This window comes from Haematobia irritans, chromosome 1, assembly GCF_050003625.1.
Source record: "Haematobia irritans isolate KBUSLIRL chromosome 1, ASM5000362v1, whole genome shotgun sequence".
NCBI classification, from domain to species: Eukaryota; Metazoa; Arthropoda; class Insecta; order Diptera; family Muscidae; genus Haematobia; species Haematobia irritans.
Genome location: NC_134397.1, coordinates 11,179,630 through 11,196,891, shown reverse-complemented (window position 1 = coordinate 11,196,891; position 17,262 = coordinate 11,179,630). Strand labels below are relative to the sequence as shown.

General features: G+C 33.8%; 1 protein-coding gene across 1 annotated transcript; it reads left to right on the top strand.

The window, feature by feature from the left end:
- The first annotated feature begins 5,571 nt into the window (after positions 1-5,571).
- LOC142220197 (transcription termination factor 2-like) lies at positions 5,572-10,945 on the top strand. The gene is made up of 4 exons (XM_075289194.1): positions 5,572-7,166; positions 8,606-8,963; positions 9,026-9,864; positions 9,970-10,945. Exons 1-4 carry the CDS (start codon positions 5,721-5,723, stop codon positions 10,747-10,749), a joined length of 3,423 nt encoding a protein of 1,140 aa, XP_075145309.1. The 5' UTR covers positions 5,572-5,720; the 3' UTR covers positions 10,750-10,945.
- Positions 10,946-17,262: the final 6,317 nt, after the last annotated feature.

Sequence of the window (17,262 nt, the reverse complement as noted above, 5' to 3'; positions counted from 1 at the left end):
CTGTCCTGACCACCAGTGCGTCCAACAGTTTCTGGAAAATTTTGTTCTACACTCGGCGTTTCCCAGATACATGTGGTATACCAAATTGTAGGTATTGATGCCCTCTATCAAGTTCCGTTGTCACTTTTGTGTACGAAGTCCATTCCTGGACTCCACATGGGAAATAGTGTCCTGACCACCAGTACCCAATAATAACCAAGCTAAATAACATTGAACAGGCACATGTGGGACACCAAATTGTAGGTAAAGCTGTTCTCTACCATATTCTGTGTATAAATCGTTGTTTTTAAGCACGGAAATACATAAATTTCATTAAATATTCTGTCTGTCCGTCTTATATTAATTCAGTTTTTGTCGTCTCTGTGTCACCCTGTTATTTTTTCGATAACCCTGTTATCGAAAGTTAGCGACGTCGCTATCTTCACGCAGGTATGAATAACCTTATTCAACCAACTACTTGTCCGACGAGGAAAACAAAATCCAAAAAAAAAAAAAAAAAAAAAAAAAAAATAAACACACAAGCGGGCGGTCAATTTATTTAAAGACAAAACGAGGCCAAGGATTGGCAACACTGGTACTAAACAGACGTGTATTTTTTGTGCGAATTTTTCATTCCAAGTTTAATTGTATTTAATACATAACAAATAACATCTCAGGCATCCTATTTGCATACAACTGCATCTATGATGCCTGGTCCTTTACCCCAAGATATGGAATTTGATGTTGTAGAGGTTGAAGCTTCAACTTCTCGTCATCACCCGCCGGCTGTGAACAATGAAAAAGCTGAATCCAAAACAAAAACAATAATTAACCCTAATGACCGCAAGCGCCAGCGACTTGAAAGTGCATTATCACCGATAAACATTTCAATTCCTGACCTTTCTGAGAGATTGGCGAACCACAACCCCGCAGACCAGAATAGATTCGGCATACTAGGTGTTCTGGCAGATATTGACATTGGCCGCTGTGAGCCAGAAAAAAAACAGAAACCTCAACAAAGTAACGAGAACAAAAACAATTCTAAAGTAAAATGGTGCCCTCCAATTTTCCTTTATAATGTGAACATTGCCACACTTGTCGATAAGCTGAAAGCAACAATTCCCATTTTCTCATTTAAAGTAAAAAATATAAACAAAAATAAGAGCAAAATCTATTTTTCTGACCCAGCAGTTCACGCATCTATGATGTCAATTTTACGTGAGAAGAAAATACATTCTCACTCATTTACGCCAAAGGAATTCAAACAAACTTCTGTAGTTCTAAGGGGACTATTTGCCAATACTGCGATAGATGACATTAAAGCGGAATTAAATAAAGAAGTTCCAAACACAATAGCAGATGTCACCAAATTTAAAACATCTAGTTCCATCAAAAAAAATTTCGACACTGGCCTATTTCTGGTAACTCTGACCCCAGGAAAGGACATTTCTCATATTTCCAACATCAGAGGCATTCTGAATCAAATTATTAAATGGGAAGTCCCCAAGAAAAAAGAAACGGACATTCAATGCCGCAGATGCCAAAGGTGGGGTCATATCTCGAAGAATTGCAATTCCCCTTACAGGTGCGTCAAATGTAATCTCGACCATGAACCAGGTGAGTGTCTCCGTTCCAGAGAGGATCAGACGGACCCTTTCTGTAATAATTGTGGTGAAGCTGGTCACCCAGCCAATTGGAGAGGTTGTCCTACATACAAAAAGTATGTGGCCATACGAAAGCAAAGAATAAACAAAGCCATAGAAGAAAAGGCAGCTGCCAGAAACAACGTAAACCGTGCCATAACTTCGTCACTAGTATCTCCTGGACGAACTTTTTCTAATCTTTTTCAACAACAATCCACTAAAATGCACCCCATCCAATATGCACCAAAAAGCATCATAGATCAATTCATGGAACTAGCAAGTTACTTTATGGATCCTGAAGAACTTACGCTGGAACAGGAAATAAACTTATTCTTAAAAAACTACAAAAGTATGTCAAAGTCTGACGCAAAAACTGAGTTTAAGCGTCTATTTAATAAAATTAAACATATTAATAATGATCCATAGATACATTAAATTAATAACATTCAACGTAAGGTCTCTTAATGACACTAGTCGACAGTTAGACCTGGCAAGCTTGTTGCTCCATAACAAGATAGACATCGGATTCATCCAGGAGTGTCACCTGCGAAGAAATAGAAAAATTAGAATCAATGGATACAATATAATAACCGATAACTCACCTGTTGGCACAGCTGTTGTTATCAAAAATTGCATTAATTTCAGTAGAGTATATCTCAACAACATTGGAATGAATACTTGCCTTGTTCAAATTGATTTCATAACATCTGGAATACGCAAGCGATATCTCTTTGGCTCCGTTTATATCCCATGTAACCATCCCTCACAAATATTAGAATCTGACCTTGAAAAACTTTTGCAATTTTGCAAAACTTTTGATGCCTTCGTCCTAGGGGGTGACTTAAACTCAAAAAATACATCTTGGGGTGACTCTAACGAGAACTCAAACGGCAGGACACTTCATTCTTGGCTTGGTAATAATGTGCTCGATATTATACGCATTTGTGATACATCTCCATCTTATCCAAATGGCAGCTCATTTCTTGATCATTTCCTTGTCAGCACACAGCTCATAGACATCATAAACCAAAACTACAAAATTCAAACTCTCCCAACATTTTCTGATCATTTCCCGATCAAAATGGATTTGCAGCTTCATCAGGCCGGACCGCTTATGAGATCACCTAGAATTGTTACTTCATACGCTGCCACAAACTGGGACAATTTTCGTGACGATATTGATGACGCCATCTGCAGGCTAACTCCTATAACAAATAATAACCTCCAAAATCATGAAATTGATGAATTAATATCTGATTTCAACTTATCTTTCAGCGCAATCCATAATACCCATTCACAGCAAATTGAAATTAAGGATGGAAAATTTCCCCTCTCCGAAAGGACAAAAAAACTCTTTAGATTGAAGTACTCCTGGCAGAAAGACCTTAAAAAAATGTTTCATCGTGCTGGAAACAGGACATCCAGTGAGTATAAAATTTTGTCCAAACAAATTCAACTACTGAAAATAATAATAAAAGAGTCAGTAGCTATTGAACAAGCTAACAAATTCAAAAATACACTGGGAAAAATAAACCCTGGTCCTTCCGCCTTCAAACAAATTTACCAAGTAATTGAGAAAAATAAACACCCCTTCTGCAATAAGATAACGCACAATGATTGCACCATTACCAACGCCATTGATATAGCTGATCACTTCAAAAATTTTTATTCCGAAGTTTTCCGGGAAACAATTCCGCAACACCCGGTTCCTGACCTTGTTTCTAGAGTGACTTCATGCATCGAGCCCATTCCACGCCATATATACTCGTTCAATGAAAGCTTTACAGCACTTTCTAATACGGATTCGCAAAATTTTACAACTTCTGAAAAGATTAAAAATATTATCCAATTCATAAACAACAAAAAATCATCTGGCATGGATGGAATTTCAAATTACATTCTTAAAAAATTTCCCGAATCGACAGCAAACCTGTTGGCGGTCATTTTCAACAACTGTATAAATAATTGCTATTTCCCTAATGACTGGAAAAAAGCTAAAATACTACCGATAAAGAAAAAACCAGATAGTATCAACCTCTGCGATTTCCGTCCAATATCGTTATTGTCTAACGTGGGGAAAATTTTTGAAAATGTCATAAAAGAAAAACTGGAAAACAATTTCATTGTAGAACCCATCTCTGATTTCCAATTTGGTTTCAAAAAGACGCACGGAACGCAACACGCTCTTATCAAGTTTCACAACGACATTGTCGCTAACTTGCGAAACAAAACTTGCACCGTAGCAATATCCTTGGATATTGAAAAGGCATTCGACTCAGCATGTCATAAAGGCATCCTGTATAAACTGGTAGAACTGGGAACACCACCTCACCTGGTCAAATTAATTGAGAGTTTTTTAACAGATCGCCAATTCTCAGTATTCATCGAAAATGAATCATCCGCAATGGGTTCTATCAATAGTGGAGTCCCCCAGGGCAGTGTCCTAGCACCCTATCTATTCAACATTTTCCTCAATGACTTCCCTCATATCACAGCTGACTCTCAGGCTATCCTTTACGCCGACGATTGCTTGATATACGCGCATAGTCTGTCGCCGATTGATGCCTTACATAAAGCTGAGTCACATCTTAGCCTCATAAATGAATTCTACCAAACATGGGGCATCAAAATAAACGCAGCCAAATCACAAGCTACCTGCATCAGGAATGCTTCAGGAAAATGTCATAGATCAGTCGTCCCGCAAAGTAAAATACTGCAATTGTTTCTTGAGGACACTGAAATCCCATTTATGGAGACTATAAAATATCTCGGGGTCAATTTCAACAATCTTCTTAAATTCAATGATCACGGCCGGAATTCACTACAAAAGGCAAAACGAGTTTTAGGATCATTTTCATACATCATGAATAGCAGATACTTACCACAAAAGACTAAATTACTGCTGTATAAAGTGGCCATCAGACCGCTGCTTACTTATGGATTTCCAATTTGGTTCACCATCTCGCCGATAGTGATAAAAGAATTGGAAATCTTTGAACGTAAAATACTGCGGAGATGCATAAATAAACACTATGCTTCACGGAACAAAAAATTCTCCAATAAACACATATACGAGGTCTCGGAAGTTAAGCCTTTCAGTGAATATGCGTTTAACCTTCATACGACGTTCGTGCAGAAACTTGCCACTCATGAAAATGACCTTTTAAAAGAAATCTACAACTTGGAAAATCATACACATTGGTCTGGTTCGACCTACTTGTCATCAATCGCCATAATCAATGAGAACACACTTGATTACCCAGACCATCCCAATACGCAGCGATTCTATCACAAGATTCCTAGAACGCACAGAGGTTAAATTCTTACATTATTGTACACTTTTTTTTATATTCTACATAATTCATACTACTCTTACCCGTATGTCATTATTACTATAATTCATTGTAGCATATTGTTATAATTATGTATAATAATCTATACGTCACCTAAAATCGCACAAAATGTACCTGATATTTTCTCCGTAGCAAGCCACTTACACTTGCATTCGAAACTGTGATTTTTATCCAAGTAAAACACTTCAACTTATAAAAGCTTCAACTGAGCATCCGTTTTATAACTCAACACAAATACCACTGTGATATCATTCTGCATATTTTACACACTGTTAGTCATATATTTAACAGTCTAATTGTTATCTCGTTTTAAGTTATTCATTTATTTTTGTTATTTATTTATTATCGGTAATCTCTCTTGCATTACCATCAATCGATATAGGCCGCGAGCAAGCCTTTTCCTACATTTGTTTTGCTACGTATTTTCTTTATACGTTCACTAGTAGCCATTGCAAGCAAGTAGCTAACGTACTTAACCATCGTGTATTAGAATAAGACAACAATAGTTCTAAGTATTAAAAATATACATTCGCTCCTTACTCATTGTATCACAAACAAGAAGAAGACTCAATAAAAAAATACTTACTTACTTACTTAAAGACAAAACTTATTCCACTAAAAACATTAGAGAGCACATAAGACTCCCGTGCTGATAATGCTGTCGCTTAAATAAAATAAAAAACAACCAACCAAAGCATGCACGATCATAACAAAAACTTCGTTTTGAGAATACAACAATAGCAACATGGTGTCCAAGATGAATACAGAGGAACTGAGTATCGCGGGCGATACTCAGGAACTTTGTGTAAGAAATGATTCTTATAACTCCCACGAAGCAAATGATAGCATATTGCTATCATCCGATGAAGAGGATTCTGAAGAAGACAAAATGTCAATTCTCTCCAGAACTTTTCCATATACACAAACACAGTGTAATCGTTTTACCAAGAACAAAGAAAATCAAGCAATCTGGAATAGATCAAATATCGAAAATCAAACACCATCAATAATGAACGCATCGTATCCTTTGGAATTGTTCCAACAATTCGAAGAGGAATCCGATATATGCCTCAAGACTGAAGATAAACGCCTGCGTAGAGTATCTCAAGCCCAATATGACAGTGCTATTAAAAAGTTAAATACATTGAAATTACAATTATCGAATAATGAAAGACTATACAAAAGAACAGCCAAATTCGTGAAAGATGGAGGGCGCCAACTTTCCCAACAAATTAAACGCTTGAACAGAGACATCGAGCGTCAGAACACGTACATTGCGTCTATATATACTGATATTAATACTCCAAAGTATGAACCAGTGGATAAAGATATTAAGCCCTCAGTATCTGGGTTGTGGAAAACTGGACAGACATCTAATGATGCCAAATATTTGACATCAATTTCACCTTTGGGAAAAGTAAAAGTTGAACTTCCATCCATCTCATGTTTATGTACTAATCCATCTACATCCAAAGCATGGACCCCACTATGTTCATGCATTAAAATTGAGCAAGGGTCTTCTCCAACAGTAAATGGAAATAAACTCAATGGACTTGGTCATGTTGCTACCTCCGTTCTCCAGTCAAAAATAAATGGAAATACTCAAGAAGGTATAGACAGAAAGGTTGCATTTATAAAAAATGAAACAAACACGTCACCGAAATCCATGTCTCCATGTCCTAATCAAGGAGTTTTTAGTGCTTTATCATCTATGTTAAAAACTGAGGATGGGAAAACATTAGTAATAAAATCTATATATGCTGAAGTAAAACCTGAGATTGATGGGAAGCCTTTGAAAACTGAAGATATTAAACCCATAGTCATGAGTAGTAAGGAAGCAACAGGTGCACAATCTTCTGTAGTAAAATCTGAAGAGGAGAAAAAGCCAATCAAACTTGAAGATAATAAATTATTCTCGTTCGGTGTCAAGACCGAAGAAGATAAAAAGCCCATAAAATTGGAAGATGTTAAACCTGTGATTGGTGCTTCCCCGTTGATGAAAATTGAAAAAGAAGAAAAACCAAAAATTGAAGATATCAAAGGTGAAGAAACAAGTAGAGATCCCAAATCTGATATTCCCAATTGGAGAGATATATCTAATGCTATAAATCGTATTAGACCTTGTTATATGGGTAGACAAGGAGTTGCTACATTCAATATGCAAAAAGTATTGACCTTGGAGTGTCTTAAGGTAAGTACATGACACAGTTTCTTCCAATACCACTATTAACATTAGCTATATGTTGTCATATGGCCTAATATTTAGTAAGAAGTAACAATACAAAATACATAATGTGAAAAACGTCCAATATTGGAGATTTAAGATTCGGCTTAGAGATTGCCAAAAAACATCAAGAAATGTTCATGACCCTAGTTGTCAATTTTTTTTTAAACAGTGATGGGCAATTCCAAACTGATGATAATTGGAAAAGAAAATAAAACAACATTTTAAGATATAAAAGCCGTAGAAACAAGTTCAGATCCTAAGTCTGTTATTCCCAATTGAAGGTTATGCTATAAATCGTATAAGACCTTGTTGTATGGGTAGTCAAGGAATAACTATTTTCAATATTCATAAAGCATTGGAGTGTCTCAAAGTTAGTATATGATACAGAAATAGAAAAATTACCTTTTATTGTTATCACTTCAAAAAGTCGGCTTTTCGAGTTTTGCAGAAGAAAAGAAAATGATTTTACGTTTTTTAATTTTTAAAATTTTGGTACTATTTAAGAGTCCGCTTCCGACGTAGCGAATTTCAGACTTTTGATGAATTGTCAGCATTAAAAGATCATCAAATTCATAGTTGACTTTTCGTTAAAAATCAATTAAACGTTTTTTAAGCCTAGATTTCAACTGTCATTTGCTATTAAAAACAGGGATATCAAATCCACTATTAGTAGATTTCGTGCCTAATGTGGATGGGCTATTAAAGGTCGATTAATAGATTTTTGACAATATCAAAGTTTTATTACTCGATTAAATATCTGGGATTTTTGCCCTGACTTCTAGTGTGTATGCTATCTCTTTTGTCCTTCCTTTTAGTAAGGAGAGCAAAGGACTGCTTAAATAAACATTCCAACGTATAGGCTTGATATCATATTTTAATGTTAGTTAGGTTAGGTGTGGTGGTGGTCACTTATTGAAGAAGACACACTGAGTCTAACAAAGGTGATACCACAAGTGGTGAGATTCTTTGTTATAAATGAGTGTTGTTCGGTTCTATATTTGGTTCTATGTCACAACGAATAAAACCACTTAGGAAAGCTTTTAACGCACACAGCATTTGCATAAGGAGATAAACGACAGAAGAAAAACTTTTTGGGTAACGTTTTGATCCCAGCAACTGTCGTAGAACTATTAAGATATGGCTCAATTGGCTATTCTGCGAAACTTTTTGTTTTCCTGCAAATATTACATATATGGAAACTTTATGAGGGTATCATAGAAAGAACAAGTTAGAGTGCATAACAAACCGAATACTAGCTTAGCTGTATGTCAGCCGAAATGAGACAGGGAAAACTTTTCAAACAAACCTAATCTAAGCTAACCTTGTTGGGACCAGGCTCTACAATAACTAACTTTTGAAAGACTATAAGTAAGAAATGAAAACATACTCTTTTGTGATTCAAGAAACTTCACGATTCCTTGGAGACATGTCCCGGCGAAGATGTTTTAGCCGATAATCCCACAGGCCTGAAAGTAAATCTAATGGATCATCAGAGACATGCATTGGCCTGGATGTTTTGGAGAGAGACACAAAAGCCCAGAGGAGGAATATTGGCTGACGATATGGGCTTGGGTAAAACCCTCACTATGATTTCTTTAGTATTGGCCTGTAAGAATATGAATATAGACAATAATAATGCTAATGAAGAAAGTGTGCGCTCCCATAGCGAACACAGTGATGATAGCTCATTTGAGTCGGACCTAGATGATCTCGATGATGGATATCCTGAACCATTATGGACATCGCATGGAAGAAAAATTTGTAAAGAAAATTCTCAAGTATTTTAAGGACTTGGTAAGATTTAATTGTTTAATTTTCTACAGATTATCCTGGTGGTACTTTGGTAATATGTCCTGCAAGTGTAATAGGTCAATGGGAACATGAAGCAAAAACTAAAGTTTCTCGCAATTGTCTTAAAGTTCTGGTACATCATGGCAGTAAAAGACATAGAAAGCCTAGATTTGTGAAAAACTATGATTTGGTAATAACATCTTATCATGTTGTGGAGCGTGAACAGGGTTACGATGGAGTCCTATTTAGCATTGATTGGAAACGCATTATACTGGACGAGGCTCACACTATTCGCAATCACAAAGCCCTCATATCCGAAGCGGCATGTCAATTGAAAAGTCAAAAGAGATGGGCCCTTAGCGGAACTCCTATACAAAATAAAGAATTGGATGTCTATGGATTGTTAAAATTTTTAAGATGTCCACCTTTTGATGATCTGGCACATTGGAAGACTTGGATAGGTAAAAGTGCTGGTGGCCATCAACGATTGCATACCATCATGAAAACGCTAATGCTTAGACGTACCAAAATACAATTACAAGGGCGTGGGTTTTTACCTAGCTTACCAAAGAAGACTATCGAGATGATTGAGGTGAAACTGGACAAGGAGGAAATGAATGTTTATCAGAAAATTTTAATATTTTCACGTACCCTATTTGCTCAGTTTCTAATACAACGAGCAGAGCGAGATCCGGAAATGTACGATAGAAGATCATTCATGAATACTATAGATCCTGATGGTTTCTATCACAAAATGTATTTAAAGTTTAGAAGAGTGAATAAGGTTCCCAAAAAGATAAAGACACATGAGATTTTGGTTCTTCTATTGCGGCTGAGACAGATTTGTTGCCATCCGGGACTTATTGATGCGGTAAGTGGTTAGAAGAGGACTAAGGAAGTTTAAGAATATTTAGTATTCTTGAATGTTGTTAAATTGATTACTAATTGATTGCTTTGTCTATTACTCCGTTACCAGATGTTAGAAGAAATCGACCGAGAAATGGGCTCCGACAGTGATGATGATAATCAACCAGAAATTAATTTAATGGCAGTTTTGGATAAATTGACAACCTCTGATATTGCTGAGGATGATGCTAATTTCGCCAGTGTCGCTCTTTGTCTACACACTGAAGAGGATGATGATAGTACAATGCAACCGGAAGATAGATTAATAGCAAAAGCCTCTACGCGTGTCTTGAGGCGCTCAAATCCAGTGTTCAATTTTGATCGACCATCTTCCAAAATTATTAAAATCATGAAAGTGCTTAGAGAACGTGTCCTTTCAACTAATGACAAGGCTATTATAGTCTCTCAATGGACGGGATTTTTAAACATTGTAAAGAAACACATTGAAAGGGAAGATGTGGAAACGTTGTGCTTAACTGGTGCTACCCCAGTAAAAGATCGACAAGATATCATTATGGAATTTAATAATCCTAATTGTCATAAACCCATTTTACTATTATCCTTGACAGCCGGAGGTGTGGGCTTGAATTTGATTGGGGCAAATCATTTATTTCTCATTGATTTACACTGGAATCCCCAACTGGAGTCACAAGCCCAGGATCGTATTTATCGTGTGGGCCAGAAAAAAGATGTAAACGTCTATAAATTTATGTGTAGTAGTAGTGTTGAGGCACGTATTAAAGAAATACAAGATAAAAAACTTGAATTAGCCAATGGAATTTTGGATGGTGCTAATGCTAGTGGTGGCAAACTAACCATAAATGATTTGAGAACACTTTTTGGTGTATAATTTAATATACAAATGTATATTTTTTTCTATATAATATTCATATTTTTTTTGTAATCCTAAACGTATAATAATATATTTATACAGATATTTTTTCTGTATTTCTAATTTTTGTCTCTTATATGTGAATTGCTTTTTTTGTTGTTTTTGTTAATAAAAATGGAACGTATAATTTGCGTTATTTTATACAAAACACTAATTTTACTTATTTTCATCTTTAAACATGATGGCAACAATTCTGATGTGTAGCTTAGGACTACGAGGGTCATCCATTGATGTAGTACTTAGGTATCACCTCAGAGCGGGTGGTTTAAATTCTACCTACCCATCTCTTCCAAATGGCATTGTGATTGTGTCTCATTCGGACGATTCTAAAATCATTCGGTTGCCACTCGAGCCAAAAATAATCTACAAAAATTTGGAACAAATTTTACCAAAAAACTACCAATGAAAAAAAAATATTTTGTAAACATTTTATTTCTACAAATATTTTGTCAGTATTTTATTTCTATAGAATTTTATTTTATTTCTATAAAAAATGTCAAAATTTTATTTCTATAGAAATGTCAAATCTTTATTTCTATAGAAAATTTTGTCATTATTTTATTTTTATAGAAAATATTGTCGACATTTTTTTATGGAAAATTTTTATTTTTTACACAAAATTTTGTCAAATCGAAAGTCGAAAATATTCAAATTTGACTAATTTACTTTGATGGTTGAATTTTTATAGAAAATTTTTCGAAATTTTATTTTTATAGAAAATTTTGTCAAAATTTAATTTTTATAGAAAATTTTGTCAAAATTTTATTTTTATAGAAAATTTTGTAAAAATTTTATTTATATAGAAAATTTTGTCAAAATTTTATTTTTATAGAAATTTTGTAAAAATTTTATTTATATAGAAAATTTTGTCAAAATTTTATTTTTATAGAAAATTTTGTAAAATTTTTTTTTTATAGAAAATTTTGTAAAAATTTTATTTTTATAGAAAATTTTGTCAAAATTTTATTTTTATAGAAAATTTTGTCAAAATTTTATTTTTATAGAAAATTTTGTCAAAATTTTATTTTTATAGAAAATTTTGTCAAAATTTTATTTTTATAGAAAATTTTGTCAAAATTTTAGTTTTATAGAAAATTTTGTCAAAATTTTATTTTTATACAAAATTTGATAAAAATTTTATTTTTATATAAATTTGATAAAAATTTTATTTCGACTAATCGACTTTTGATGTTGGCCAAATTTGATTAAAAAGGGAAGAAATATGTAAAAGTTGGAAAGCCGTTGAAGACTTTATGACTACTTTTAAGGCAGCAATAGTACGCAAGCACAACAGATAAGTGTCACGCAGATTTTTAAGTTTCTCAATCACAAGCCGTGCGGAGGAAGCTCGTGGGAAGTACGCGTGAATTATCGATGTCATTGTCATTGTGCCAACGTCTTACAAAGTCTCTAGAATGACAAATTAGAATTTATAATTTTGGGATAGCAAATCGAAACTTAATCAAAGTATTGACCATGAAACAGTAAAGCATAAAATCTTCTTATTCTTTTTTCTATCACCACAAGTTTCCATTAATTATTCACTTCATTAAGTCATTAACTTAAAAAAAAAAAACAATTATTGAATTAATTTAAAGATACACTACACAAGTCCATCATAAGTCTTGTCCTTGGCCTTAGTTCTCAGTATAAAAGGGTCAGCTTATGGGCAATATAGAACACATAGCAAACAGCGTTGGTCATCAAAGGAGGACAAATCAAAAGAAAGTAAAATGTACCAACGCAGCTCGAAAGTCACACATAATAATTGTTCGCTACGTTTATTGCTTGTATTGATTCTCTCGTTTTGGTGGCAGTGTACATTGGGTTTTGGAATACTCAGTACCAATGACATTGGACAAAATCCCAATATACGATGTCCTGGAAGAAATGAACGAAATTGGCGTGTTTGTGAACACGGTTATTACATTGTCAACGATGATCCTGAAAATTGTGAAAATCGTTTTGTTTGTTATATTGGTGTAAATGAGCGTTGCTATCCCGGAGAAGATCGTTGTGTTGAAGGAGCAATGTGTACTGGCTGTGGTATTTGTCAGAAATGTGAAAGTCCCGAGAAATGTTCCGAATTTCTATTGTGTCCCAATAGGGAATATGACTTTGTTAACTTTTTCAAACGTTTCATGCAAAAACGTTTCATTGCACCGACGAATGATTAAGGCTATACAGAAAATTGGATACAAAAAAGGCATTAAAATTCAAAACGATTCCAAAAACATAACAAAGTAAAAAACAAACAGAACAATTGATATTTGTTATGTGTATGTGTATATATTATCTAGCATAGAATTATATAATAAAAAAATAATGAAAATTAAATACAATTATATTTAAGGAAGTCCTCTTTAAAATGATCATTAACGCTAAATTCTGAAACCAAAATATGTGGGTTTAAAATAAAAACTGAAAAGAAAAAAATAAAATTTAAACTATAAAAATTATATCTTTTATATCTAACTTCAATAATTTTATGACTATCGATATTTCAATTTGCAAAATTCTTTACTTACTCTCTGATTCTTTTGGGCTTGAAAAGTTCGAAAAATGTACTTGTTGATTCTGATGACAACTCTTTAAAAAATAATGTTTGGTATGACAAATTTTAAGAAGACAAAGACTTTTTCGATAATGGGAAAAGTCGACTTTGGACTTTTGCGATAATTGAAAATTTAATTTCGTCTTTTTGCACAAAAAGAGCTGCATTATATTCCCATATTCTGGAAAGGGAAATAAGTTTCCCTTCTTGAAAAACCAAAATTACTACTGCTGTATCGACGAAAAAGTATTTTATTTGAAATGTTAGAGCTGATTTAGGCATTGCAATGAGAATCAAATATTTGACTCTTCTACTTTTTAAAATGTTTAAATAGTCGAGTTTTTGATATTTACAAAATATGAAAAAAACGATTTACGACTTTTTCAAAATTCTTTTTTTCGACTTTTTATTGTTTTTATCTACACCCAAAGAAATTTTTTAATACATACAGAAGAAAACCTTGCTGAAATACCAAACATTTTCTGGTATTTTTTTAAAGTCGATTAACTTTAAGGGTTTTTTTTATTTGGCTCGAACAAACAAAAAAGTTAAGCTGGGGCTATCGTATTGGACAGCTATATATAAAAAAAAAACTATATTTGATTCTTGCAGTTTAGAACCTAAAAAATTTAAGAATTGTCAGTTAGACCACAAAATACAAAAATATAACAGCAAACACCAATTGCTGTTTTTTGGAGACAATTCCTCTATGCATACCAATTTATGCATATTTGTTAAAAAAAAATGATTGAATGATGAGGCTACTATGAGATGGTGTTTAATTAAAGTTTAAAAAAAATTTAATGGTTCAAAAGCTGTAGTAGAAAAATGGGAAAAATCGGTGATAAAAGTGGTAATTTTTTGAAATTTTTGCTATTTTGAGCATGAAGATGAAATTTTTCCGACTTTATATATTCAGCACTTTTATTGGCCGAGTCAAGAGCTACAACTTTGTTGAAGACTGGGATAAGTGATTTTTTGTTTGGAGTCAAAAAGTTGAATTTTGCGTCACAGTCTATGAGTACAATAAATTTATATTTATGGACCGATATGGACCAATTTTTGCATGGTTGTTAGAGACCATATGCTGACACCACGTACCAAATTTCAACCGGATCGGGTGAATTTTGCTCCTCTAAGAGGCTCCGGAGGTCAAATCTGACGATCAGTTTATATGGGGGCTATAAATAATTATAGACCGATATGGACCAATTTTTGCATGGTTGTTAGAAACCATATACTAACACCACGTATCAAATTTCAACCGGATCGGGTGAATTTTGCTCCTCTAAGAGGCACCGGAGGTCAAATCTGACGATCGGTTTATATGGGGCTATATATAATTATGGGCCGATATGGACCAATTTTTGAATGGTTAATAGAGACCACATGCTGACACCACGTACCAAATTTCAACCGGATCGGGTGAATTTTGCTCCTCTAACAGGCTCCGCAGGTCAAATCTGACGATCGGTTTATATGGGGGCTATATATAATTATGGACCGATATGGACCAATTTTTGCATGATTGTTAGAGACCGTATACTGACACCAGGTACCAAATTTCAACAGGATCGAATGAATTTTGCTCCTCCAAAAGGTTCCGCAAGCCAAATCTAGGGGTCGGTTTATATGGGGGCTATACGTTAAAGTGATCCGATATGGCCCATTTGCAATACCATCCGACCTACACATAAAGAAAATTTCATTATAACTCAGCCAACGAAAAATTGTCATTGATATAACGAAACATTTTCATAAATAGAATGAAAATATTCGTTAATAGTACGAAACGTTACGTTAATTAATAGAAACTTCGTTATAATAACGAAATATTTCGTTGTATTAACGAATTCGTTTCGTTGGCTGACTTTTAACGACACATTTCGTTAACATAACGAACTTTTTTCAATAACAACTACTTATGCCAAGTTGCAAGTCGATAGCTTGTTTCTTTCGGAAGTTAGCGTGATTTCAACAGACGGACATGCTTAGATCGACTCAGAATTTCACCACGACCCAGAATATATATATTATATGGGGTCTTAGAGCAATATTTCGATGTGTTACAAACGGAATGACAAAGTTAATATACCCCCCATCCTATGGGGGGACTTTTAAAAGAGTGACTTGGATCCCTAAAAAATGTACAGTGAAACCTCTCAGAAGTGAACACCCAAAATTTTGTCCAATATGTGGAAGGTGACCACATGAGAGGTTAATTTTTATATAGCAAACTCCTCAAAAAGTTGTCGGCTTTTCAGAGTGTCTGAGATTGAGAGGTTTCACTGTGTATCAAATTAATTTTTTATTTTCATTACAATTTATTTTTAATTGGCTCTAGGATTATTCATTTTATATGGTCTTGTCATTTTTGTGTCTACGATTTGCAATTAAAACAAATGTCGTCTCAACCGTGCGATGAATATGGTTTGGTTCGCCCCATAAATAATTGGGCTATACTTATTAACTAATTAAGCATGTTGCTTTATGAGTGGAATATGACATTTGTTGCTAAATTTCATGCACTTTAGATGATGCGACTTCTCAAGGAGTTCAAGGGCCTAAAATTTGCATAACGGTCTATGTGGGACTTTTTCAACAATGGAAATATATAAACATGTATGGGTAAAAAAATCACTAGATTCTAAATGTTAGGTAAATCGGCTGAAAACCATGTATACTACCCCTTATACAGCAGACTTTTGCTGTTTTAGATGATATTTTGTTCTTCTTTTATTTCGATTTTAAATGAAGCGGTCATCTTTTGTTTTTGTTATTTATAAGTTGATTCTATCCATGCAATTTATTCATTTCCTTGTTATATTAAAATTGTCCTTATTCTCTGCAAGGGTGGACAGTTATAAATATTTATAAGTGAATTTCATGGTCATGCTTTATTGACGTCTTTAATTTTATAAATGCTAATAATATACAAATATTTTTTAGAAGAAGCCATGTTATGTGCGTGAAGATAAATTGTAAATTTAACTAGCCGAGACACAAACCAGGTATTTTTTGCCTGCGCACCTAATGGGTTAATTACAATTTGGGGAGGATAAAATATTTAATAAAATTCAGCACTTTCCAATATATTTGCTTAATATATTTTGGTATTAAACGAAAGATCTTGAAGAGCACTATAAATGCAAGTGGTTATTACTATCGAAAGCATCCCAGAAATGTTAGTTTTGCTGCTAATTGGTTGGTTACTTCCAACCAATTGGCGCCTTTAAAATATATATACACAAAGAAAATTTCATTAAATTTTTTTTTCTACCAATGGTGAAACATAATATGTTAGAACAATACAAACAATAGTTTGTTTGGACCAATCCTATATGTATGATTGAAACAAAATGTGTTTGGGGCATATGTTACAGACGCGATTTTTTTTGAGGGTGCACACACTAAACCAGTTTGAGGGTTGTTTTCTATGGGTGTATATAATATTAAAATTAAGATACAGATCTCATGTTATTGTCAAAATAAATCGTAGCCTATATTTGAAGTTGTTTTATCTGTAGACCAAAGATGCAATATCTCATTTGGTTTAAAATTGATTTCTTTAAATTAAAAATGTATGTCTTTACATTAAAGAGAATTAGCCTTACTTCAAGGACACCCGACTTTAATGTAGGGATGACACAAATTTGAAAGATTAGTGTTCAAAAATTGAAGCAGTGAAATTTTAAAACTGCCAATTTATTTTAATCAAAATTTCTTTATTTTAAATAAATTTGCCCTTATTGTTCCGTATATGTTGTGTCCTAAAATTAAGGAAGTCTATTTTTATACCCTGCGGAACAGGGTATTATAAGTTAGTGCATATATTTGCAACATCCAGAAGGAGACGAGATAGACACAGGGTGTCTTTGGCAAAAAGCTCAGGGTGGGCTCCTGAGTCGATATAGCCA

Excerpts from the sequence above, each read along its gene's own strand:
- LOC142220197 (XM_075289194.1), top strand. The coding sequence starts at position 5,721 with ATGGTGTCCAAGATGAATACAGAGGAACTGAGTATCGCGGGCGATACT. Across the intron at positions 7,167-8,605 it reads TGACCTTGGAGTGTCTTAAG|AAACTTCACGATTCCTTGGA; the intron begins GTAAGTACATGA and ends TTGTGATTCAAG. Across the intron at positions 8,964-9,025 it reads ATCGCATGGAAGAAAAATTT|ATTATCCTGGTGGTACTTTG; the intron begins GTAAAGAAAATT and ends AATTTTCTACAG.